Source organism: Poecile atricapillus, chromosome 5, assembly GCF_030490865.1.
Source record: "Poecile atricapillus isolate bPoeAtr1 chromosome 5, bPoeAtr1.hap1, whole genome shotgun sequence".
NCBI lineage: Eukaryota > Metazoa > Chordata > Aves > Passeriformes > Paridae > Poecile > Poecile atricapillus.
Genome location: NC_081253.1, coordinates 24,578,256 through 24,604,776, shown reverse-complemented (window position 1 = coordinate 24,604,776; position 26,521 = coordinate 24,578,256). Strand labels below are relative to the sequence as shown.

The window sequence follows — 26,521 nt, the reverse complement described above, 5'->3', positions numbered from 1 at the left end:
GTAGCTGGACTAACCTGTCTGCATAATCAGGTGCTTGTTATCACAGCATGTTTACATTTTAATAGGGTACTTATTTATGGATTTAAATTTAAACCTGAAGAGCCCTTCTGTCAGGATAATGGCCATTCTATAATCCTCTGTATACATACAAAAAAATAATTAGACATAGTGTTTAAATTAGATCAACTGAATCCAACTACCACTTCCCTAATTTTACATAAATTACTTCCCATCTGTCAAGTGATGTGCTAAACTAATTTTAAGTTTTTATATTCCCTCAGCTCGAATTTATTACAAGCTTTAACTTCTCCACTTTTTCTAATCCTTTTGTGCAAGATTTTTCCTTATATCAATATCTTCAAGACTGAGAAACAAACACATTTTTCACCTAAAGGTGCTGTTCAAACAGCCACCAAAAAATAGAAAGGCAAGCAGTCCAGAGACTTTAAATTGGAGGTCAAGATCCCATAGCATATGGAGGCCACTATTCTTCCAAGTTCTCTCACATGTCATGTTTTTACCTCTGCCAATCATTCAAGGGAGTCCCCTCCTCACAAAAACTTGCACAGATGAGCCAACCCATTGGTTATATGCAATCCTAAAACTGGGCACTCTGCTTGTGTGTCCCACACGTACAGTTTGAATCATCAATTCTTTATTAGAGAAAAGGAAAAATGGGGTACCTCAAAGCCCACCTATGTTTTGCACACAGTAAGAAATCACAGTCAAAGTCTCTTCCATTTTTGTTGCTTTACAGAGAACTGAACAGTACAGACATCACATAAGGGGAGCAAGTAAACATCCTCTTTGGAGAGATGACCAGGTCAGACCTCGGACAGATCCTGCTGCAGGTTTTCAGTTCACTTCTTTATGTAATTGTGCACTAGTTTTATGAACATTTTTCCTTTTATCTTTTTCACTCTTTGTAAACAGCAGAACAAAAGCTGAAAATCCCTGTGCTGCTGCATCACATGGAGCTGAGCAGATTTGCAGCTGGATGAAGGACAAAGGACTCTGGCACCAAAGTTTTGGTCATGTGTACTGATGATATATAGGTCCATGCCCTTTAGGAGGAAGGTAGCATTTACTGGAGGGATGAGGGAGGGAAGGAAAATTGGGCAATTGAAGAAAATAGCCTGTAACTGAAGTATGTACCTTCACTCCACCAACAGAGACATAGTCTTCACGCTTGCCTCACACAGTGTTTGGGTCTGCCTCTGCTTGGGTAGCCACTCTTTGCCAGTCTCATAATCCAAAGCTTCTGAAGCAAACAGCAGTTTATTTAACTCCCATGGCTATTCCAGAATGCTGGGGTGGCCTCTCAGCACAGAATGCAGCTGTCTAATACTCCAACAATTGGTGTCAGGATCCAGAGGCATCTTAAACACTCAATCTCCAGTGCTCACTGTAAACCAGATTGAAAAGCCCACACACCCTGAAGCTGCACATTCTCCTCCTGCTTCCTCAGGCATTCAGCAATTTGCTGGGCAATCAAGATTATAGCCACAGATAACCTCCCTGCTTATGAGAAACTGCAGCTGGGTAAAAGGCTTGCTTCACAAAGGTAGGAGAGGTGACTGATGGAGCAACTTCCAACTCATGGAAGTGTTTTCCCTAACATTGCTATTTCAGAACCACCTAGTGCATGACTGACATCTGATACCTCACAGCACCTCCAGAGAGGAACAGGACATGTTGCAGAGATTCAGACCGTCTGTTTGAGGGCACGTCTTGTTCCAAATCCCAAGCTTTTTTCTAGTTCTCTGCTGAACTTTCTTTCAACAGAGCACTGTGTGAGGACAGAGCCAGTACAAGGGGAGGTACACTCCCAGGAAGCAGGAGGTCAAGCCAAATAGGAAGAATAATTATCTCTTTCTAACATTTCAGACTTTAAAAGAAAACAAGCAACAAATGGTCTCAAAGAAAGGCCAGCACAAAGCATAGTTGCTCATCAGTTTCCTTCCAAGGGTTCAAACAACAAGCATTCAGGGAATAGGGGAGGAAAGAACAGCTCTAATTTGTTTTTCCTGCTGGTATTTCTTCTCTAAGTTGCTAACCCAGACCAACTGCCAGTTCTCTTCCAGTCTGTCCTGACCCTGTGGCATCCCCCAGGTAAGGTCTGATATGGCCACTGAGCCGCTGAAGGGTAGTTAATGCTCCAGTACAGCACATACAAAAATTCATCCTCTCTGTACTATTGATTCTGTCTCACTGTTACTGACCTACTGATGCTTTTTTCACATTTTCAAGTTTGATCTGCAGCAGCTGCAACAGTCAGAACCATTTTTTGAGGTCTTTGTTTCTTCCTGAAATAAAAAGTTCAGATTTTTAGGTACTTGCATAACTCCAGGAACTTGCACCCTGAAGCTTTTCTAATCCTGTTCTGTTTGTAATCCTGCTTTTACCACATAAACCACTTTAAAAGTATTTTATGACTTTGCATATTCTTAGGAGCCACCAAACCTAATGTGTGTTGTTTCTGTAACTAGCATAACTCTCCCTTGCAGAGGAAGCATAATTAATCACATCTTTGAAGTCATCTTTCCTCCTATCACACACCTGGACAAGCAATCCCCTTTCCAAAGGCTGTAAAGGCAGCCTCTCCTTGCACAGCTTCTCTTCACTACTACTGTCTTCATCTCCCTCCTCCCCCAGCTGCTCTGTCCTCCTGTTTGGCGAACATACAGGAGCATTTCAGCCCTTTCTCTTACCCACAGCTAATTCTGACAGTATGGTAACAACACAAATCTCAGTGATGCAGTACTGCCTAACAGGAGGTGGAGACTGATGGCTCCCCATGGGCGCAGTCGTTTCACCCACCTGAGTCTGAACCCAGTTTGACAGAAATATTTATGCACAGAAGGCAGCCAGGCCTCCCCACACGTCTCCTCTGAGAGGGAGCTTAAAGGCTTTATTTATTTCAAAGGCAAAAGCATCTCTGAATCATACAAGTGAGCTTTTAGCAGGAACGAGTTAAGAACCTAAGCTGCGCCCATCCAGCTGTAAACTAGTCAAAATTACAATCTCTGCACCCTGGAGTATATGACAGGACTCAAATGATCAGCTGCCATGTGTCAGCATGTAAGGTTTGATTTGTCTCACACAGGTGTAAGAAATTTTTTTTCCATCTTTATCTATTTAGGACTGGGCTTTCCAGAAAACACAATGGAGGATTCACATCCCTGAATTCAAATGGAGCAGGGTAACCTAACCTATTTTGCAGATGACAGCCTTAGCTAACAAGATTCTAGTGGGTTAGGACTGAGCTGGGTGTGCAACTGGGCTGTACAGCACCTTAGGACATTGGTTTCAAGAGCCCCTCTGAGACTACTGCTTCCCCAGCTAGGAATGGGATTGCTGCAGGAGACATCCCTAGAGTGAGGGCAGAGGGGAATGACTGGAAGGCCACAGGCTGGTCACTCTTCACCTAATGGGAGTCTAGGGTATTACTGATGGATAAATAAAGCTGAGCTCTGGTAATCAAAGGAATCATACACACCTGTGCAGATACCTGGCCTCACATAGAGATTTATTTGAATCAGGAACTCCAAGGCAATTCATCCTCTCTTAACAGCCTCATTCCCTGCTCTGTGCGCTCACTACCCATGGCACTCAGCTATGCAATCGCTCCCCTTCTTCCCTCTCTGTGCTTTCTTGCAGCATATAGTTGCTAAATATAATCTGACAGCTTACTTTCTCTGGTCCAGAGCCTCAACATCCATGCACTGCTTCTCTGTGCCAGAAGCTCTGTTTTACAAGTCAAACCATAGTCTCCCTCCCAGCTCATATCAAAAATGAGCGTATCTTCAAGTCTTCTCTCTTTCTATATCCAGCATTGTTGTTGGAATGGGCTCACACAGCAACTGCAGCAGCACATCCCCCAAAAATCTAGCAGCCTCAGAGCCACACAACCAAGAATTAATTTCTGCAAATGCCAGCGAGCCCTTAGCTCTATAATCAGTTCATCCACTTACACTAGTTCCAGTTTGCCTTAATTCTAAGTCTCTTTGAAGCCATCACACATGTATAATTTCATCAGGTAGTGGAGCTCTCACATCCACCTTACTACTTTTCTGTTCCTTTCTGCCTCACCAATGTCAAAAGGTGACATATTCCTCTAATGTGCACTCACTGAAATGTCATTGAAACCTGTTTTCTAGATGTATTTCCTGACCTATTGCACACCAAATCTCAAGGCCAAATCTCTTAATTTTATTAATTCCAGAAAAATCTGATCCTTGTCAGTATACGTGGCACTTCCAGCGAAAGAGGTTTTTTAGCCACTTGTTAGTTGTGCTCCTTGATTCAGAAATCCACAGCTCATTAGAATACTGTTGTTTAGGTGTATACATCACTAGGATAAAGGGATTATTTCAGGGCATAGACTAGCTATCATCTCTAATATGTAGGAAGAGGAGCAGAAGAGCAAACACATACAGCTGGTGCGCTTTTGCTTCTCTGTTGCCAATCTGATATTTCAAGCTGTTTTCATACAAAGCAAAAAGCAGAATGGAGAAATCTTTATCTTAAAAAAATGGCTGGGAGCTCAGTGAATTCAGCAGCTCTTAGGATAAAATACCCACGGTACATTCCCCCTGGCTGCCTCCTCAGAATCCAGCAGTATTTCTCACAGCTTTCCATTAACCACTTTTATTATCTGAACGTCTGCCCACATGAGTAATTGAGTGAGTCACATCAGAAAAAGACTTGTGGAGTTTTATGAGGAGACTGTACTGTAAAATTTTTTGAAATCACAGTTTAATTTACAGCATGAAGATTTTTAGCTCTGGTGACAATTTGAAGACCAGTGCAGCAGTAGTGGGAGAAACAAACACAGAGGTGATAAAGATTTCCAGTTCTTGAAGGTAATTGAGAAAATGTGATTGCTCAGCTCAGTTTGCCACACTGGAACAGTACAGCTATAAAATATATAAAGGCTAATGCGTGATGCATGCTTGCAGTATTTTCATCTTTACTATGTAAAAATCACCATCAAACTTCCTCAAGCAAAAAAGGCATTCACTGTGAACTACAGTGTATATACAGCAACAGACTCTACCTGCTTATCACTGCTGGGATATGAAAGCAGAGGCCAGACAACTTCCATATAATTTCCTTTTTTCTTTGCATTATGGCAATACTAGACTTATAAAGACATCTAGGTGTTTAGTCAAGTAGGTGCTTGACTGTTTGGGAGTATTCAAAATCCAAGTATCCAAGCAGATCCAAAAACTTGGGTTCCAACAACAGAAAGCCACAACTAGAACTTCAGTGCAGCTGTGCCAGACCAACATATTGGACAGTCAATGGTATTCAATGCAATTGTACAGCATAAATAATAGTCATGCAAAGGATTGCAGAACCAGGCCCATGGCTGAGGTTAATTTAGAGCATTCTGTTAACAAGCAATCAATCTGCTTCCTCCTTTTAGAACAGTACTTCAAATCCAGGTGCAGGGTCTGTCAAATTCAGTATGAATTCTGCACAGCAGAAGAACAAAGTGCTCTCTCTGCTCCCAAATATCTCGCTTATCAATGAATGTGGGGTGGCTGCAACCATTGGTTTCCCATGATAGGCAATGATGTATTCTTGCAGGCATCCCTGTCAGCTCCTGTTGACTCTCATGGCTCACTCTACTCCTCCCCAAGCACCTGCTGCTGGTAGGTTTTATCAGTGAAGATGTAGGGAAGTTGATCTTAGTCTCTTAGATCTGAGCCTTGCTTATTCTGTATCAGGTCTTGGCCAATATGAAACAATGCTGCCAAGCACTGATTTCCACACTTTTGACAGTATGAATTTTGCTTTTTTAGACACCGTTATCTGCATCCTCTCCTTCCCCCTAAAAGATAAATGGCCAAATATTACTTACTTTTTTTCTCTTATTATTGCAATAGATTTTTGTTCCTTTCCTGGATTCATGGCCAAGAGAAGTTTGGTCAGAAAAAAAGTCTTAATGGGTGAATCGTCCCTTCTGTTTTTTGTATGACTATTCATTCCCTCCCAGCCTCCCCTCCCCAGGGCTTCTGAATACAAAGTACTTTAGGAATCATTTAGTCTATTGCTGAAACACGGGCTCTGAGCTAGCAGGTACACAGCACTGCTGGAGTATCTTTTTCCATCAGTTAAATCAAAGAACTGAATCCAGTTGATGGCTGGGCTCACCAAGCCCTCTTTTAGAGAGAATACTCAGGGCCTTCTGCTGTAAAGCTCTGAAGGGGAAGATGATCACTTCATCCTTGCTGCAGTGTCTGAGTCACCACTGAACTGGAAGCAACTGTTTTTAAAAAAAAAAAAAAAAAAAAAGAAACCTTTTTTGGTGAGACTTCAAAGTTAGCAGCCAAACAGGCACAGCATTGGATGTGCCAGGCTCGTGACAGAGCTGACCTGCCTGGATGCCAGCAGGGAGGTGGGAGCAGAGCGTGCCAATGCCCGTGAGTTGCTCTGCACTGCAGAGACCGGAGCAGAGAAGCTTCAGAGAGGTTCAGAGGTGGCCCCAGCACTGACACCCCCACAGTAAGAGCAAGCATTCTGTGTGTCACTGGAGCATCACTTGTCCTACTACAGGCATGTTTCACCACTTCACTTTCATCAAAGTAACCAAGATGTTCATCAGGGACATCTTTTAGATGGTTTCTCTGCTCTTTCAGTTCTGCACCCTCTCCTCTGGCCAAGGCAAAAGGCCTCAGCTACCTCATCACAACTACTATCACTTAACTGTACATCAACTAAAATTAAGATTTTGTGCCAAGTTACACTAGTTTTAATGTAAAATCCTACAAGATTTGTCCTTGTGACTTTTAAGTGGTCTAGCATTGATTTATTTGAACTACTTTTCCCATTAAAGAGATGATCAAGTGCTTGCGCCAAAGATGTTGGAGCAGATATAGAACTATGACTGATGCTTCCTGCTCCTGGAAGCAGGCTTTCTTACAGGAGCATTAAGATCATAGAAATCACACATACTTCATTTATCTTGGGAGCAGGCTCCTCAGTAAAAGAAACTAGAATGACCTGAAAAGTAGGGGGAAAAATTCTTTCCACTCCAGCCCTCCCCCAAATCTTTTTGTGGGAAACACAACTGTGTTTCTGATGCTAAAATTCACAGATTTAAAAATACTTCTCTTCAAGGAATGTTGCTATGGAAACCTTTACCGTGTCTTCTTCCCCACCCTCCATATGTGAAGAACATTTTCTTCGTCTTTCTTTTTCCTGCATGTGGTAGTTCCTCTTCTCTGTCTGCTACCACCAAAACCCTGGCATTGAATTCTAAGAGATGTCAAACAGGCCTTTTGTTTAGTTGAAAAGTCATTGCTAAAACCCACTCCCAAGCTTAATAACAAAGAGGTGTCAAGATGGGTTCTCAGGCTCCAGAGAAATGCCTGGAATCTTTTCTAGCAAAAGTTCTTGCTTTGGACAAGTGGAAAGAACAGGAGCTGCCATGGTCATTAAAACAGTTTCACTTCCTGGTAGCATAACCCTCAAGTAATGAAGATTTTCCTTTTTTTCCTGAAGGTATTCAGGAAAGTATGTACCACCTTCCTTTTGTCCCAAAGCCACAAGACAATCTGAGCACAAAAAGGAAGTCAATAATTGACTATGCAGGTGAGTGTTTTCCCAATTTGGACTGCCAACAGCCCCAAGTTCATGTAACTGCACAGCTGTTGGGGAACTGGCACAACAGCTGCCCAAGGGACTTCAAATCAGCAAACATCCACCCTGCCCTATAACCAACATTTACTTCTGCAGCAAGTAAGACAGAAATTGCCAAGACCATCCTTTCTATGTAACAATGGAAAATAAAACATGTAGCCCTAAACTCTGTGGTGCGTGCCACAGCCACTGCCAGCAAGTCCTTAAACTGCTGGGAACAGAAGGATATTACTATTATTAACAGTATATTAATTTGCAATGGTGCTTCTGTATGTAGCTCATGTTAATTAAAATGTAGAGATAATGGCATTCATGGGTATTTTGGAGGCAATGGGAGGCTAGTCAGTAAACTGTCTGCTCTGCTCAAAATTGCTAACAACTGCCTCACCAGCTGCCACCAGGACAAGGGGCAAAAGTAAAAGGCTTTGCCAGTCATAAAGAGCATTAGCAATGGCCTGGCTGCTCCCACTACCTGTCTGCTTCTGAGGGCAGCAGGTTGCACAGGCGCAGAGATACACTTGGGCTCTTAACTTTCCTGAGTTTGCAGCTCTCTGTAGAAACTTGTCCTACAGAAAGAGTCTAAGGAATGAAATGACAGCTTTTCTGTGTGCTTTTCAAAACCATCCTGTCAAATTCGTAAAGCAGCTTGCTGTTGTAGAGCAGGAATATGAAGCATAAAAAGCAACAATTCCCTATATTCTAGAAGCAACCTCCCCCTCTTGGCTTTCTTCCTAGACTAAGACATTTCTTTGCACGGGTTGCAATGCTTGCCCATATCCCCACATAACAGGCAGAAGGCATCTCTGGACTTTATACATGTGTGTGGGTCTGGGCAGCACTGACAAACCCCTGTGCTCTGTTGAGTGGGCTCCTGAGACTGGTTACACCTCCATCAGTGCAGGCACTGACTCAGGCTTTTCCCCGGGCTGGCATCAACAATGCTGTGCCCACAATCTTGTGACATGGCTAGCATAGACCCCCATCCCAGTCATCTTCTCTCCTCACAAAATCTGCAGGAACACAACAGTGTAGAAAATTTAAATCCCTGTCAAATGCAGCTGGTGTGGCCCTAGGGCTCAGAAGTTAGTTCTTGTAAGAGAAAGGGGAAATTGGCCAGAAGTTAGTGGGGAGGGGACACACCCTATGAACACAAGTCCTTAGGAAACCAGGCCCAGCAAGAACCAGTGCACGCCAGACAAGGGATGAGGGCAGAAATGGGAGAAAGCTGATATGTCAATCTTCAAATCAAAACAGATTAACACTTCCTAAGAAAGCTCTTATTCCATGAACATTCCCATACAAAAAAAGGACTTTGCTGCACAAGGATCCATGGCTGGGCTGATGAGTGTTCCACTAAACCGCCATAGTTGGGTTGTCTGAAGTGACTGACACACATAGAGCAAGGAATGGAAACCTACAGACTTCAGCAATGTGGCTGCGACCTCAGTGTCACTCCCAGCAGTGCATTACAAATGCCTGAAAGTGCCTTACCCCCCTCCTTTCCCTCTATGCTCAACACATTTCCTTAACTGGTAAGTCAGGGTGTTTTTTTGACAGCAGTTTTGAGCAAACACAAACTGATCACTGGCTTTCTCCAGCACACTGAGCCACATTCTTCTCCTCTATCAGTCACAGACTCCTGTAGCAGGCTTGATCACTGGTCCAGACTGAGCACAGCCTATGGGTGCAGGCTAATGGAAAATTCATAAAAAATTATATGGACTCACTCCTGGTTTTGATTCCTGTAACTGGGGAAGGGGCTGTTGCAAGGCAGTTTGATCAGCTCCACAAGGCAGAGAAATGCTGTAACAGAAATCTGGACAATTACACTTGGGAAACTTTCCTAGTGTTTGAAAGCGTCACTCCTAAAGCAGGTCTTCATCACCCAATTATATTCCTTGTGCTGTTCCTAGCAGGGACAATGCTATCCCACCATATTTTCCAAAGAAGGCAGTAACTTAGTCTTTGTTTTGCCTCCTCTGCACATCCAGGAATGTTTTAAAATTAAATTCTTTACCACACTGATTTTTCCAGAAGGTTTGGGAAACATCTGCAACCTTCAAGAAAAATAGGCCTTTTTGCATAAGCAGTGAAGCAAAGGCTAACATGAATTGCCATCTGGGGACATGACCAACCTTTAGTGAAGTGGAGGTCAGATTAGCAAGAGCTTTCTTGCAGTTCATTATAAAAATCAATGCAAGAAAGACAGGAAGCTGAACTGCACAACTCCCCTTTTTCTGCCTAACATCTCTGTATCACTCTTCCCCAACAGAAGCTACACTGGGGGGCATCTGAATCTCCACAGCTCCACCAAAAGCAGATCTGACATGTTAAAGCCAAGAGCAGAATTGTCTTTGTCTGGTGCCCACAGAGGATGGCATCAGCTGTTAACCCTGTAAGAGCTGACAGGACTGCATTCAGGCTGGCACACCTCAGACAAGAGCAAAAACATTTTTAAAAGAGCAGCAGATTTCCTGACCTGGAAGGTACCGGTGAAAATACCAACATCTGCAGAAATAAAAACTGCAGTTCCCAGTTACGTGTACTCTGTCTCCACAAGCAGTAAAAGCAGCTCTAATGGGAGGCACACACTCTTGGCCTGCTCTGTGGTGCACAGGCAGCTGTGTATGGCTTAAGCAGACACAGCTGCAGGCTGAGAAACCCCTCACCTACCACCACACAGCTGCTGGCTGGGAAGGGGGCTAGGAACTGGAGATAACAGAGAAGTCAGGTGTATGGACAAAAGGCTTAAAAAGATCAGATAAAGAGAGAAATGTAAGAGAAAAAAGGGAAGAACCACAACGTGAACAGTAAGTCAGACGGCAATTACTCCAATGTGATGATGGGGTAGGAGGTTCCTGCCTTGCAAACCATTCAGTGGGGCTCTGAATGGAGCTATCCTATGATTGGCAAAAAAGAAAGGAAGAAGCAGGAAAAAGCATATGAATATGCAGCATTTGATGCTCCTTTGGCAAGCACACATTTTGGAGGAGGAAGAGGATTCTTTGAAAGGCTTTTAAGTTATTAAGTACAACATTAATCTGGAGCCCTATGAAATCAGCACTCTCCAGTATTTGCATAACCAGTCTCATACTGACCCAGTGCTGAATAAATTGCAAGCATCTGTCAATTTCTGATGTTGATCAGATTAGACACTGCCCTCGGAATTGTCAGGATAGACTCCCTTTCTTGGGGCTTTGCTCTGCAGTTTTATTTCATTTCATTATATTATTACTGATGCTTCTGTTTTCTCAGGGGCCAAACCAATTTTATTCTTCTTGATTTACTAGCATTTCTCAGTCATTCTTTTTCTTGCAACCCCACAGCATAGCGAGATTACACAGCATGACAACTAGTGGTGCTATTCCCACCCCACTTTATTTCTCTCTTTCTCACACTCACACATACTTCTCACAGGATATATCTGCTCTTCCTGACAGATATAGCTCAAGGGAGGGAAAGACACTTTGAATAAAAATACCTATATATAGAGAAAGGCTTTGACCTTGTGTCTTCAAGGTCTTATTTAGCTAGGATTCAGGAAGAAGAATTCCACTGGATAAGAGGGGCACTCTTACCCAGCTCTGGCTGCTATTGGAAAGCGGCTGGGTTAACCAGAGCTCTGGTCCTTCACTAGTTGAAACATTAGTTCATACATATACCACTGCAAGATTTTGTTGCTTCCTTGCAAAGGTTTGGCCAGAGATCCAAAAGCAAATATAAAAAAGACATGTAGATAAATCTACTTTAATATGACTAATGGTTGAATTAGAGAAAGTACCCAAGATAGGCATGAGGTTAAGAATATTGAAGGTAAAAAAATCTGGATATAAAATTCCTTGGTGCCAGTATGATTCTTATTAAGACCCTTACTCAGAACTTCACTGCTGTCACTTTTAACCCCTTGTTCTGTATTCTCTTAGCTTCTCTTAGACACCGTTATCCAGGCTTCCTCCTTTGGTGAGGTTACCAGTTCGTATTTTGCCTCCATGACTTGTCCTTTCACTGGGTGGAGATACAGTTTCCTTACCAGGACACTCAGCAGAACTGTGGCCACCATATAGGCAAACCTAAGGGAAGAATCAGGAGAAAATAATAAAAACCTTGCTAAAATGTAAATTTGCCAAAGGACAACAGCCAGCTTGGACAGATTGTCCCAGCAATAACACCAAGATGCTGGAAGCACCTTCTCTCCTGTCTGCCACAGTGACTTACTATGACCTCCTTCCCTATGCTCACCTCAACTCCGGGCACTCCTGGCTTCCTGAGAAACCCAACAAGGAGAGGTTTTTCATGGCTAATTCCTCATTGAATCTGTCTGGGTCAAACCTATAAAAGACAAAACACATTAGGGTTTTCTGAGCAGACACTGCATCCTTTCCCCAGAAACATGCATACATGCACACAAGTAAAAAACTGGAAATGAAATAAAGAATCTCACTAATTTGTTCTCTCTGGGTCATTCCACACAAATGTATGAAGGCAATTGTGCATCCATTCCATCAATGTTCCCAGCTGGTCAGCTGTGTCCCATCTTGGTCAAAAATGCTGACAAACTAAGGTAGTGTGATACAGGGCTGGAACTAATGCTCAGTACACAGCTCAGCTGATGCTGTTACCTGCCCTCTATTCGATTCCAGGGCACACACAATCTCATTTGTCTCTCCCTCTCTCTCTGCCCCTCTGAGTCCCCTCCTTTTTCACTTCCAAAAATATTTCTCTTTTCTGCCTGCCCCTCACCCTTCTCTTCAAGCACCTGGTGTGTGTATGTGTATGTGCTGGGGGAGGGAAGCCAGTGACTCATTCAAGTGAGAAAAGCGGCTTCCAGCATTAGGATGGTAAAGGCTGCGAGGAAACTATTATCCAGGGCTGGCATGAGTTAAAACAAGGGAAACTAATAAAATAACATTCAATTTCAGTATTGAATCTAAACACAAAATTTGGTGGACAGAAGATGGTTCTCTTAAACCTTTCTGATAAATTCTTCAAGCCTACATTTCCCTGCTTAGACATCCAAGCTCTGCTTCTAACAAGGTGAAAGGGCATGTGGGTGATGATCCTTAGGAAAAGCAGTATCAAACTAAGATTTCCCCTGAACTAAAATGAAAATTACAGATTTTGCAATAGGAGAGAAAATGCAGCTGCCTAGCAAAAAAGCAGGGGTGGCAAACAGTGGTTTTGTATAGTAGGTGGGTGAAAGGGTCACACAGAGCTGGTCTCCTACTTCTGTCATGGAAATCTTCATCTACCTCAAGCTAAACCTCAGCCCCAGCCTTCCTGACACAAACATACAATGTTCATAGCAGTCCTCGCTGTCAGTCCCATGGGACCTCAGCAAACCTGAATGCAGTCATGACCTACCTTGGGAGGCAATCCCTGCCAAGGTGCTCATAGACTGCTGCCTCAATCCCTGACCCCTTTCTAAAAAGTGTAATTGCAGGAGAGGACAAGTGCTGTTTTAAAGGCTCTATTCTTTCTCCTAAATCTCAGCTGTCTGTTCTCTCTGTCTAGAATAACTGACCCACATATTTTGTAGCCCAAGTGAAGTAAATCAGACACAGGTTAATATTTGCCACCTGGAGGCCACAGGAAGCTACAGCGACTTTTTTCTTTAACCTCCAAAACACTGGCCTAGATCCACTTCAGTTTTCACAGACAGACCAAAATATTGAGGTAGCATTTCCCTTCACCCTAAAAACCCACAACTTCAGACTGACATCTCCTCCCTTGCATATTGTTTCATGATGACAAGCCATTCAAGTCACTGTTTCACAGAAAACCTTTAACAGAAGTTACCAGCACTAGCCAGGGAAGCTCTGTGTTTTTAGCTCAAAGAAGTTTTTATTAAACCCTAACACATACATGCACAAAGACTTGAGCATCGGAGGAACTGGACTTTAATTGCCCCAAAACCATGCCCATGGAGACAAACAAACCCAGACCCTCATAAACTGATTTTCTTACAGAGTCTCTCTCATCTCCAGAATCTGCTTAAGGCAGGCCCTGGAGCACAAAAGGCTGTGCTGTAAGATCCAATTTAACAAAGCAAAGGAATTAGTTGCAATTAAAGTCGATTCTACATACTTGTATGGTGATGGCCAAGATGAACTATCCTGCAGCATCACACCAAGAGCATAAAGCACAAGTGTCTGCAAAGAGAATTACAACACGTCAATGCGGAAGGAAATGCACAATTAAAAACACCTCTCGACAGCTCTCTCGACAGTGGATGATGATTATTCTGTAGACTACTCATATTTAGGTGGATTAAAAAGACAATTATGCAGTATTCATCTACAGATTTTCATACTCCATGCCCAGATGTTAGGATTTTAACTTCTAAGAATCATGCTACAATTGTTGGTGGTAATAGAGGGTGTGACCCCATTTCTCTATGCTTGCTGAGATGTATGTAGGGACTACTTTAGTCTCTGGAAGGGAAGGTGATATGATGAGTGATGTGATGAAGCCTGGAACAATGCTCTTTTATGCATAACTGAGCCCACAGGCCCCTTCAAAAGCTTACTCATCCCTGGTGGAGCCAGAAGCAAATCTGTTCAGCAAGAGAACATGAATTTGCAGAGCTTCTCCCACAGATGAACTGCAGGCAAACTTTGAGCTAAACTGTACTTTCAGATGACCGAGCACCTGCTCAGGTTCAACATTGTCAAAATAAATGGTCTTCCTGCCTCTCTCCTGGTCTGGAAGAAGAAGGAACAGAAAATTCCCCTACAGGAAAGGAGAGTGGCCTAGTGCTCCCAGCACTGCCCTACCTCTTTGGGGATAGTATGTTGGTCAACTCTGCCCTCCAGCTCCTGCAGCTGTGCAGCAATGGGGGTGAGCTTTGCTGTCCGCACTGTCTCACACAGGACTTGCCGACAGTACCTGCAACCAGCAACCCTTGGTTAGTGTAATTCTCAGAGAGAAGCTTGTCCACATCCTTCTGGCAGCAAACAGAGTGGAGTCAACTGCTGTATTTAGAGGCACTTCTTTTTTTTTCTGACAAGGAGTCTCAACGTCTTTGCAAGAAGCATTAAGTCTCATGAACAGCTTTTACAGAAGGTTATCGGAATCCCTCTTCTTTCAGATTTTAAACCAAACTAAATCTGCTAAAATGCATAAACACACCAGCTTTTTCCTGTACCTTTCACTCACAAAAGAAGCAGCAAGAAAACCACACTCTCAATATTCTTTTACTGAAACCCTAACGCTAGTCCAAATACAAAATGTACCTGGTTGCACCAATGTAACAAATGCAGAAAACATAAAGGCACACTGCTGACCAGTCATCATTACTTGCAGCCCTTTGAGAAGTAGATTGGTTCATGATTTCTCTCTAAATATCTCTATATCCAACCATGAAGATGACTGATTACCTCTACTACTTTTGAAAAACTAGGATTGAAACCAAACAAGACAGTGAGCAAAAATTTGGGCCTGGCAGCCAGGGCACTGATTCTTGCTTTCCTCTGCTGATGAACCTAAAGGGTTTCCTACAGACACCCTACAGTGAACACCTTGGTCCCTGTGTCTGGAGTGCCTGCAGATTCTCTCTGTGCTGCAAGTCATCCTGAGGTTTGGTCACTTCCAGAAAGAAAAAATGGAGTAAGTACTTTTTGGATGCCTTCTCCTGGCCTAGTGCAGGCTAGGCATCAGACTCCACATGAAACAGCCACCACATGACACAGCCTTCCTCTGCATTCCTTCTATAGGACCCACCTGAGCTGCTCAATTTTCTCAAGTGTAATTGGTCCCTTCCCCAGAACACGGTCCATCTCCTTGTAGAGATTCTGCTGAACATCTTCTGAGGTTGTCAGGAAATAGACTGCCCAGGTACACACTGGGGAAGGAATCAAGACAAGACTGGACCCAGAAAATTCAATCCTTCACAAATGGCATTCAGTTTTCTTACTTCTTGTATTTTTAACATTACTTTTTGGCCTAAAATAAGGTGACCTTTGTTCACAGCAGGCAGTGCTGATTCTATATTCAGTGGTAGGAACAGAGGCTGAACTCCTGTGTAACAAGAGTCCCTGCAAGCTAAAATTCTCTTTCAGATGCTATGAGGAGCTTAGGGACCTGTGCAGGACACTAAAGCACTCAGCCCCACAGCTCTGGCAAAGGGATCACATAGCCCAACAAACCCTGACGAATCAGGGCTATTACACCAACCATGCAAATGAAAGGCTGGTTTGTTCAAAGCTTTAGAAAACTCCTTTATTTGGGGGTCTTCCCTAGCACATCTCAGGCAAGTGCTCCAGCCAGCCAATGCCTGGGGCTCCTGAAGGGAGCTCTCTGCAGATGTTGGCAAGCACTTGTCCCCCACATCTATTTTTTGAGGTACTTGAGATTATCTTCAGTAGCAGAGTTAGAAAAAAACCTTGCATAAGAAATAAGTGTGTAGGATGCAGCTTCCCTAAAGCTACAAGGAAATGCTTCTAGCTCTCAAAAATGCCTATTCATGAGAACGATCTGGAATCTTGGACTTGATGATCTTTGTGGGTCCCTTCCAACTCAGAATATTCTTTGATTCTGTAAATCCATGTGGATTCAAGCCCCTGAAAATTACATTCTTCCTGGAGTACCTGGAGAGGGTATTCTCTGGAAAGAGTATTACCATAGTTGTGTGATTTACTTCCCATATTTTTTAACACCTAGATGCATCTTGGCGGTTTTCTTTGGAGTCCCAGCCCCACTGGCTGAGGTACAAGGCTAGATAATCATCCCTTTATAATAAAGTATTTTACAAAGCTTCAGTTTGTATTTTTATTTCTTTGGGGTTTTTTTTCATAATCTTTGCATAAATCCCAGAGTAGCTTCTTTAAAAGTCCTCCATACACGGAACACACCTATCCTCCAGAAATTCAAAGCACCCCTACACATGCTAGCAGTCTAAATTTCTTCCTGTGTGCCTGAAAACTATTTTACAACATGATCTTTGTGGCTTATTTATTTTGGTGTTTTTTTGAAATTTAGCACCAGCTGGCTGGGGTTAAGAATGCAAGCAAAAAGCAATGGGGAGAAAGTCTAAGGTTCACCCTAAGACTAGAAAGGTTGTCAAACCCAGCTTAGGTTCAGCTCACTAACTGTGAGGCTGTGTTAACAGTCTGATGTAAAAATTAGCTGCTTTCATATGTCTGTAGCTCAGGAGAAAGAATGATGAATACAATTTTTTATTAGCTTAGGGTAAGTCTCATGTCATTACAGAGTTTTTGGCAGCTGAGTGTAAGGATGGGAAGTTACCTACAGTTACTGTACTTACAGTTAGCGGTGATTACACATCCTGCCAAAGAGAAAATCATTGTATCTTCCAGAATCTAGGAAAGAAAATCTACTTCAGGGAATGAAGTTCATAAGACTGTAAAGAGAAAAAAGAAGTGGCACACTCTCCACTCAAGCACATTAAATCTCTTTAGTGCAGAGAGCAGGAAATACATCTAGAAGACAAAAACTGAATTCTCTGTAGAACTTCCACAGGCATTGCACGAGACATGCTTAATATCAACGTATTTCTGGTTTATAAAAATAGCTACAAAGCAGTGGCAAGGAAATCTACCAAAGTCTAATGCAATGAAACATTGCAGGAGTGGAAAAAATGAACTAGAATCCCTGCATTGGTAAAGAATCTAAGCTAAGATGCAAAAACTTATATTAATCAAAGGCTACAAGGTAATGAACTGCCCATCTGGCAAAACTCCATTATGAGTAAGGAGGTAACAGCTGCACAGACCTGCTGGTCACTCAGGCTCCCCTGCAGCAAGGTGTCTATAAAGACATGTCTGTTGAATGATCTGCCTCGGCGCTCCTTTGTAACCTTCCTTAAGATGGATTCCATCTCCACCAGAGCTTTGGAAGAAAAAAGAAATGTTTATTTTAAAACCTGGTCATCCTGGTGCTGCAGTGAAGCAAATCCGTCTCCCCAAGCAGATTTTCAGACCAGCTGTCCCTGCTGGGCTCACTTACAGAAGCAGCCTCTGTTACATGTTACTGTCAATTTGGAAGGCTGTATCCCCCAATTTAGCTGAAAATGCAGGAACCAAATAACACAGGTTGCCTATAAAAAGCCATCCTTACAGGTATTACCAAGGTGTATACTCTGTGAGCTGAAATCACGTAAGGGGAAGATAAATAATACCGTCGAACCATCAGAGAATGTATTTCATCAGCCCTGAGAAAAACATGTAGGAGCCACACAGCTCTGGTTACATGACCTGCAGAGCTACAATTACCACAGCACCAGGACTGATGCAGCCCCTTTGGCCAGGGGTTCTGCAGGCAAGAGGATGGCTCTGTGCTAAAGAGTCTGCAGAGACAGAGAGAGGAATGGGAGGAGAACGTGGGAAGATTTTGGCACAGAGTCCACATATCTGAAGATATGTGAGTCCCCAACTCCTGGTGACTGCTGCGGGAACCAGGGGGAGTTAGGGATCTAGACATCATTTCCTGTCTGGTTTAAATGACCTGCTGAGGACTATCCAAGAAACATGGAGTGGAAGCTGGGTCTGAAACTCCATTTATCAACGCCTAGTTCAGTTCCTTTGTTTTAGAATTACCTTCCTTCCTCCTCTCTGCATAGGAAGGTCAGCAACACTCAAACATCAAGGCTCACTATCTGGAGTTTTTGAAATTGTGTCCTCATGCATCATCACACTACAACTCAGGAAGAGAGTGACCACGAGAAGAACCCATTTCAATGGGGCAGAAGTTGTGCTCAGGTTCTGAAACCAACACAACCAGAAGTATAAAGGAGACAGTGGGTTTGGAGGATTCACAAGCAAAACTTTAGTTCCAGATACTATCTACTTTAGTTTAGCATCTTATCAATCAATACTGAAATGGTTTAAGTAAGACAACCTAGAATTAAAATAACTTTCTATAAAATATATGAGAAACAAAAGTACTGCTATAAGAGACCTGAAAGTCATGTTATATTGTAAGAACACATCAGAGGCTATCTGATGATGTGTCCAGGAAGGTGTATCCAACAAAGCAGCACCTCTGTACTTGTGTCTTCCAGCCTGTGAGTGACTGTCTGGCAGTCTCTCACCTAGCACAGCTGCTTGCCTCCAAGACAGGTCAAAAGTGGACACTAGGGAGCAGAACAGGAAGGGAGGAAGCACACCCTGATTCTTCCCCTCTATCACTCTCCAGACTGGACAGACCCTAGAACCAGACCTGGAACTAGAGTTCTAGTCCTGTGACTTCTTGCACTTGCCATTTAACTCCAAAGCAATGACCTAATGCGAGAGTAAGTACAATGTATCTGGTAGCTTATGGCATGAGGAGCAGCTCTGAAGAAAAGCCACAACAACTGGGCAAATGAAGGGCTTTCACATGCTAGCTAACTCCTAAGTATTAATCAGAGTAGGAGGAAAACTAATTTTGGGAGAAACCTACCATCTTCATAGTGCTTCTTCCTAGTCATGTTTTTGTCAAGAGACCCATCCAAGAAACCTCTTCCAATCTCTGACCAGATCTGGAAACAGGACACAGAGAACAGCACCATCACTTACCACAGGCTGAGACTGCTGGGACTATTCTAGTCTTTCCTACTCAGGAAAATTAAAACATCAAATAAAACTAAGTCTTCCTGTCAGTATGGAACTGGTCTTTTCTTTAGAACACCACATCCCATTTCAGACACTATGTCTATGATAGCTGGAATTAAGCTGAAATTAAACAACTGTAATTACAACTGTAGGGAAAAGCTATGGGAATCTTAAATTGGAGAAGAAACTGTTTCTTTCCCACCCTATCACAAGCATATTTAACATCCCCACATGTGGATACAGGTGAGATCTCCTCAGAGTTTCCTTTCTCCACAATGTCAGAGAGCCTTGAGAAGATCTTTGACAGGGAGAAGTTCCACTGGCAGTCCCAACAAAGTTTAACTGACTTAGGTCCCAAAGACCTCCCAGCTGTCATTGGACCTGGGTTCCTGATCTCCATGGATCCTTTAGAAACACCTCAGACTACTGACAACAGGATCAGCAGGAGGATCTTTCTAACAGTTTCAGCTTGGGACAAGTGAGGCAGAGTCCTCAAGCTTGTATTTTAAAGTTGCAGCAGTAGCTTGTACTAAAGTGTACAGATACAAGCTCTGTGTTTTTAGTCTGGAAAAATTTAATAGGAGCTTTTCTGTCTCTTTAGGACACTTACTGCATCATGGTGCCTGCGGAATCGGATGACTTCCCGGTCATCTTCAAAGCTGCTGCCCATAGCTGTCTGCGTGACAGACTTCATGGCAAAGCCCAGCATGTGCTGGCAGAGTGGCACATGTTGTGCCTCAGGGAGAGACAGCCATTTGGCCAGCAGCTCTTCTGACAGCTTGAGAGAGAATGAACCATTAGTTAGCAGTAACACCAGCAGTCTATTTACCAAACACACCCTGGACAATTTCCCACCCACTTCCTAAGGCAGACCACGCTTTCATGGCAATGGAAATAACGCTAAACTCTTTCCAGCTTTCTTTCCATGGTTAAACAGGAATATTTCAGCCTCCAATCTTCTACTTCTTTCAAGGCTTTCCCCCAACAAGGCAACCCTACCCTCCTCTCTTGTTCCCTCTGCCACAATAGGAAAACAGAGCATATTCTGAGTGCTGGACTAAATCAACATCACTTCTTTGTGGCCCCAAAAGCTGGTTCCTTGCTCGATCCTTGTGTCCTGGGAAATATATCTAGAATCCAGATGCTCCAGTATCTTTAACTGCATCTGGTATCTTGGAATAAAAATTAAGCAAGCTCTGCCCTTCTCCCAACCGCTGGAGCTAAGAGAACACAAATATTCACACCATGAAAGGCAGAGGCTGTTTGCTATCTCAGATGCTTATAGCTCCAGCACTAATTTGAATGCAAGTCCTTTAGTGATCATTCTCATTAAAACTTCCCCTGTGAGGCACACAGGGATTCTCTGCTGTACAAAGGCAGTTACCTTCTGGATGAGAGCAAAGTTACTTTGCAAGGACTTGGTCACACTGTTCTCATACAGTTTTCTCCTCATGTGGCTCTCTCCTGTATCCCCACTCAGGCTGGACTGGTACCTCAAGAGGGATTTCAGCATTGTCTCAAAGGGATCCACTGAAAGCAAACAGAGGAAACATCATTCAAAAGTCACACTGCACAGGGCTGATGAAAACGGCAGCCTCTTTAACTGGGTACTGCTACTTCTGGGCAGTGAGCAAGGTGTGGCTCCCTTCCCTGGAACAGTCTATTTGGGGCGTCAAGTTTCTCCTGCTCAGTGTGAGCTGGTACCTCACTTTTTCTGGGGCTGACTGCTGTCCTGTGATCAGTTCCCCACGCAGAGTTTGCCTGCTGGCTCTAACAAGGAACTCTATAGTAACAGTGCCTTCAAGAGCTTGTTCCCCATTTGCCAGTTCCCAGCTGGTTCTGCCATCTACTTGGTGACAAGAATGTGTGTGGCATGGTCCTTCCCCTTCTCCTCCAGCCTGACCAGCAGTCTCTTAAGCACATTCCCCTTCACATCTGGTGTGCCCTCCTGCCTGAATGTGGCTATGCACTCAGGACATACCAGCTCACAACAGACTTAGCCAGAGGTTGCTCTCTGCACTCCTGCCCTTGTGTCACAGACCCAGCAAACCTTGTTAGGTACTCTACTGCTCCTGCATGATTTCTCTTGCATGCACTGAGTTCCCTGATGAGGAGCTCTTCCCAAACTAGCACCTACCTGTCTGCCAGGGCTGCCTCCAGCTTAGAAGCTCCTACAGCAAACAAACCCCACTAAGCTACAGAATGCTTTCTACTGCTAATCACATTCTTTCATCTTTGATCCTTCCATACAGACACTTGCATCAGTGTACAAACTAAACAAAACCACGTCACTTCCCTATCCATGACTCATTTCAGTTAGATTTTTAACTGTGAATTTCATCACCAAAGACCTCTAAAAGATTTGTTAAAGGATATTAGGTGTCAATGCAAAACTGTGCAATACAGCATGGCATATGTTTTTCCCTTTCTGTAAACCTTTTAGCGTGCCTTGTGGAACTGGCAGAGTCTTTAAGGAACTATCTGGAAGCAGCAATCAGGGTTTTCAAGAAGGATATTGTCACTGTTTATCACAGTCTGTTATTTCTCCCAGATGGAGAGTGAAACCTCTAAGGCATCAGAAAACATCAAGGCTGGGCTAGACACATATGACTTTACCAGCTGTGGATGTATCTAGGATTCCCCATGGAGACTGAGGTCTCATTATGCTACTAGGCAAACTTACACGAAGAGAAAATTCCCACCTGCAGAGGACTTACTACCTAAAGACATAAAACCAGCTAACGAGGCCAGAGGCATGAATATGGTAATCTTTCCCAAATGTTTTTCTCTCACATCTTTTCTCTTCCAATGTTTTTAAGCTCTGCATCTCACCCTCTTTCCCACTCTGAATGACAAGGAGCATGAGCATGTGTCTTTTGGCAGAGCAGATGGCACCTGCGGCTCTCTACATGGTAGAGGCTGTTATGTGCCTCTAGCTGCTGCTGACAATTCCTCCTCCAAGGTACTTCGTCATGGAGCTGCTATTCATGCCACAGATCCCTGCTGACTGGCACTGGCACAGCCAGGCACAATACTGGGTAGCCAGGAAGACACATGGCAGGTGGTAAAGCCCACACAGAAAATCCAGCAAGCAGAGGCATCTAGAGAGGCTGGAGGATGCTTAGAAGCAACACCTGCTGAAACTGCAAAGTCTTCCTGCTGCACATGAAAGAAAACTGCTGGACTAGCCATGGGCTCTGGGGTTTTTTTTCCCAGTGTCCTTAGACTGAACTGGCAATCCCACACCACCACTACACACTCACTGTTGTGCACTCAGGGCTGCAGAGCCCAGGCTGCCCTTTTGCTGAGGCCTGGCTCTGCCTCTGCTGTTCAGGCAAGGGCTATTTTTTCACAGCTGTGGGAGGCCAGTGACCCCACAAGGCACCAACTGCCTCTGGAGAGAGCTCTACTCAGCCAGCACTTGCACAAACTTCACCTTTTGTCCTTGTCTTGAAAACATCTCCACGGTTACATTTTCAGCCCTCCTAGTGGCAAATATCAAAATTTCAACTGTTCCTTTCACTTACACGGAAATCTCCCCATCCCAAGAACCTCAAGAGTGCTGTCCTGGACACCAACTCAGGCGAGTTTTCCAAGTTGGTCTCTGAACCCACTGCTCCTGGCAATCCTGTATTAGTCCACCCTCTTCACATCCACATGGTTTGTAGGCCTGAACTGCTTCCCCAGAGCCACTCAGGGGAATCACCAATAGCAGATACAAAGTTTTACTTCCTTTGAATTCTCCTTGCTAATTAATCTCAACCAAGCTTTAAGAGGCCATGAAAACATACCAATTTCAAACACTGCTTGAAACCTAAGGAAGAAGAGTCTCCTGACATTGGAAATGTTTATAACTATGAATCCAATTAGTTCAGCTTCAAAGCTTTGATGAGAAATGCATTATCTGCACTTCTCTCTCTGTCTCCAAGAAGTTTGGCCATACATATGACACACAGATGAGATGAGAGGAACCTTCGTATGTTACTTGGAGCTAAATCCTGTATCTCAGCCTTGGAAACCAAATGTCAGGTATCCATGAAGGTGGATAGTGGCCTCAGGCACTTCAGCTGACTGAGGAAGAGTCACATGGCTTAGGTTTTCACGTGGGGCTGAAGAGTCAGGAGCTGGATATAAAGCAGTCCACTGTGGGCCGTCTCCTGTCCCACAGCAATGTGAGCACAGAAGAGATACGGGCAAGACCACATCTCCAATAAAACTTCAAGCTGTCCAGAGACAGTTTGTCACTGAGACCTACTACAACCCTTATTTCTACTCACCAAGAAAGGGTACAGGAAGGGCTTTGCTACAGCTACTCAGCTACTACTGTTTATACCTCAATGCTTCAGGAAATGTAACCTGTAAGATTGCTCACCTCTAATAAAGTTTGAGCACTTCTGGCAAGCATCAGTGCTAAAAGGAAAGCAGTGATACAACTAACATTGCTGCTCTTCCAGCTCTGAGATCGTTAAGAACCCTCCTTCTCAAGCTTGTTGCCTTTATGAGGATCCCCTCATAAGCTCTTTCTTTGTCTGGGCTTTCCTTCCTTGGCTTCTCCTGCATGACAGGCTCCAAACTTCTCTGAGAGCACTGGCAGCCTTTATTTGCACTTTCTTTATTCAAAATCATGCCTGAGTATAGAGGGCAGAGCCACACACAGGACTCCAGGTCTGACTCATGCTCATTTTGTGCAAAAGTCCTCCCTTTACAGAAAATCCATGACTCAATGTATCCTTCTTTCTCCATGGCCATGTCACCCCACAGGCAACTCACACAGCCCAATTTTACTCCTCCTGTTCCTGTCCCTGCTATCCCAGCCCTCAGGGATATCCATCTCACTCTGCTGCCCTGCGCCAACAAAGGGTTCCAAAATAATGCCACCAGGGTAGGACACTAACATAAGATGGAGTATTTCATGTACCAAACACTGCATTTCACTTTTCCAAGACAATCCAGCTTTGATCCCCCTTACCAGTATCCAAGTAAATTCTGAACTGAATCCCTGACAGAAACACAGTTCTCTCACTTTCCTTGTCTAAAAATCAAATTATTGAAGTACAATGAGCATTTCCCACTTATATCCCATCCTTAAAAACGTATGTTTAGCTCTTGGCATAGCAGGATACTAGGCTAGTCTGTAACTGCCTGGGTCACCTAATTTCCTGCACTTAAGTCCAGGCACTGTGATTCTCTTTCTCCGATACTCAGATCCTCGCAAATTCAGAATGTTTATGAGAACTTGCCTGTGCAGGGGCCTGTCACCACTTCTCTGAGTTTTGAGAAAGTGACTGTCTGCTTAATTTCCCCCAAACACACTTGAGAGCATTCAGATCTTTCAGGGTGGTTTTCCACCTTCTGGAGTGTAATCGTTATCCACTGTGTCTTACTGATCCTCATTAACTCCCACTCCTTTCCCAGATTGTCACCATTTCTTTTTTTGATTCTGTCAGGCAACTGTACGTGAAGCTTACCCCTCCCAATCCCAGCATAAAGTGAGCTGAGATATCTGCCTTTTCCTGAAGACAACCTACAGGGTCAGGTCAGAGGTATGCACCCAGCACCTCAGTTAACCTTGGAAGATAAAAACTGGGAAAGCAAGAGAATAAACTCAAACATCAACTGAGTTAAATTATTGAGCGTGATAACCTTATGAAGCAAAATGCCCACCTAAGAGGCTTAGGCCATAAATTTAAATACTCTCCCATGACTAAGACAGTCAGTTCAGCTACCAGCACCACCAGCTACTTCCAAGACCATTAAAGGTTTTCATCACAAAATTCTACATACCAAAAGAAACATGAAAGGTAAAGAATTTCTCCAAATAATAGTTTGAAAAACCTCCATGATAACTGCCTCCAAGGCAGTTATCACAAGCTAGCAGAGCTGTTTTCAGACTTAATTTAGTGAAGTTTACCCTCCTAAACTGCATTTCAAACTGCTCTTAAAATGTATGTCAAGTGGCTACAGGATGTTCACCTTGCTCTGTCAAGTGACTAATGAGCATGATGCTTTCCCTAGATGTTTGCCTGTAGAGAGATGGTAAAAGACACAAGTGTACTGATTTCTTGATGGCCACCGGACAGCAGTAACCCTTGGTCACTGCTACTCAAGTTCAGTAAGAAGGACCAAAGTCATACCTGAACCACCATGTCACACACAAGTCTCATTTTCTTTCAATGTAGAACAAAACCCTGACTTCCTCTGACACCCTTCCTTTGATTCCCAGCAAGGCCAGAACAAATAGAGAAATGAACAAAAGACAACATAAAAGACACTTACACAATCGGTTGGGGTTAATATGTTGTTTCAGGAGATCAATGGAGCCGAGGCTGACAACAAGACGCCTTCCAAACCAGAAGGAGACCAGTGGCCCATATTTCTCATGAAGGTTCACAAGAAACTCATGTAAACTGCTACTGACAATGATATCTGGCAGGTTGCCATCCCTGAGAAACACAGAGGATATATAGTCATGAATAGCATCCTCTGCCAATGCTGAACTTCATCAATGTGGAGGCAGAAACCACTTACTTTTCGTCAGTTGGAGCCAGCCCAGGGATACCTGATGCTTGCCTAGATGCCTAGAGTAAAAGGAAATGCATCAATCTACATGAACTTCAGATTTTATACAGGTCCCACAGCTTTCCAGCAGGAGAAATGAATTTTCCACACCAATACTACTACATAACTTACAAACATGAAGCAGAAGCTGGATATGCTACATCTGCAGGCTTTAAACCTGCTAAGCCGATAAACCTCAAGTGTGTGCCTGGTGCCACTGGCTAAACCAGGATTATTCATCTGGTTAGATGAAAGATGTCTGCGTAAAGGTTTAAAGGGTGAAGTTTGCAGTGTAGCATCTTACACAGAGATTCGCCCCGGAGGCCTGCAAAAATGCAAGGCGAGCAGACCGCGCCTCTGGAAAGCGGGATTCACTCCCGGAGCACGTACAGCGGGAGGAGCGCCGGGGGCGCGCTGTCCCGGGAACGCCCCGCCCGGCAGCTTCTGCCGCAGGCCTCCGCCACGTCCCGCCGGGCCCCGGGCTGCGGGCCGGGGGCACCGCCCGAGCCCAGGGGCTGTGGGACGGGCCCGGGGCTGTCTCGGCCCCGCGGTCGCTGGCTCTCCGCCCGCCTGCCCCGGGGGCCGGGCCGGGCCGAGCGCCCCCCGCCCCATCGCCGGCAGCATTACCGGGTACAGGTAGAGCACGGCGCCCACGAGGATGAGCAGGAAAGTGACGGCGAAGATGGCGAAGTCCAGCATGGCCAGGCCGCGGCGGTGCAGCGGCGGCGCCTCGGCCCCACCCCGGGGCCGCCGGCGGGGCAGGA

General features: G+C 44.2%; 1 protein-coding gene across 2 annotated transcripts; it reads right to left on the bottom strand.

Moving 5' to 3' along the window:
• Window positions 1–638: 638 nt before the first annotated feature.
• LOC131579886 (cytochrome P450 20A1) lies at window positions 639–26,508 on the bottom strand. Of its 2 annotated transcripts, XM_058840412.1 has the most exons (13): window positions 26,385–26,508; window positions 25,728–25,777; window positions 25,476–25,642; window positions 20,584–20,729; window positions 19,810–19,977; window positions 19,048–19,126; window positions 17,381–17,496; window positions 16,913–16,967; window positions 15,370–15,490; window positions 14,424–14,535; window positions 13,735–13,799; window positions 11,890–11,979; window positions 639–11,720 (listed from the first exon to the last, which is right to left on the bottom strand). In XM_058840412.1, exons 1-13 carry the CDS (start codon window positions 26,454–26,456, stop codon window positions 11,570–11,572), a joined length of 1,392 nt encoding a protein of 463 aa, XP_058696395.1. In that variant the 5' UTR covers window positions 26,457–26,508; the 3' UTR covers window positions 639–11,569. The 2 variants fall into 2 exon arrangements, with proteins under 2 accessions (XP_058696395.1, XP_058696396.1); XM_058840413.1 differs by lacking the exons at window positions 19,048–19,126; window positions 19,810–19,977; window positions 20,584–20,729.
• Window positions 26,509–26,521: the final 13 nt, after the last annotated feature.

Bases quoted from the DNA above. Each gene is read 5' to 3' on its own strand.
- LOC131579886 (XM_058840412.1), bottom strand. From the start codon at position 26,456: ATGCTGGACTTCGCCATCTTCGCCGTCACTTTCCTGCTCATCCTCGTG. The intron at 25,643-25,727 runs GTAAGTGGTTTC...TGTGTTTCTCAG, and splicing joins CTGGCTCCAACTGACGAAAA to GGATGGCAACCTGCCAGATA. The intron at 16,968-17,380 runs GTCTGTGCAGCT...TTTCTTTCCTAG, and splicing joins GGAGCCTGAGTGACCAGCAG to ATTCTGGAAGATACAATGAT.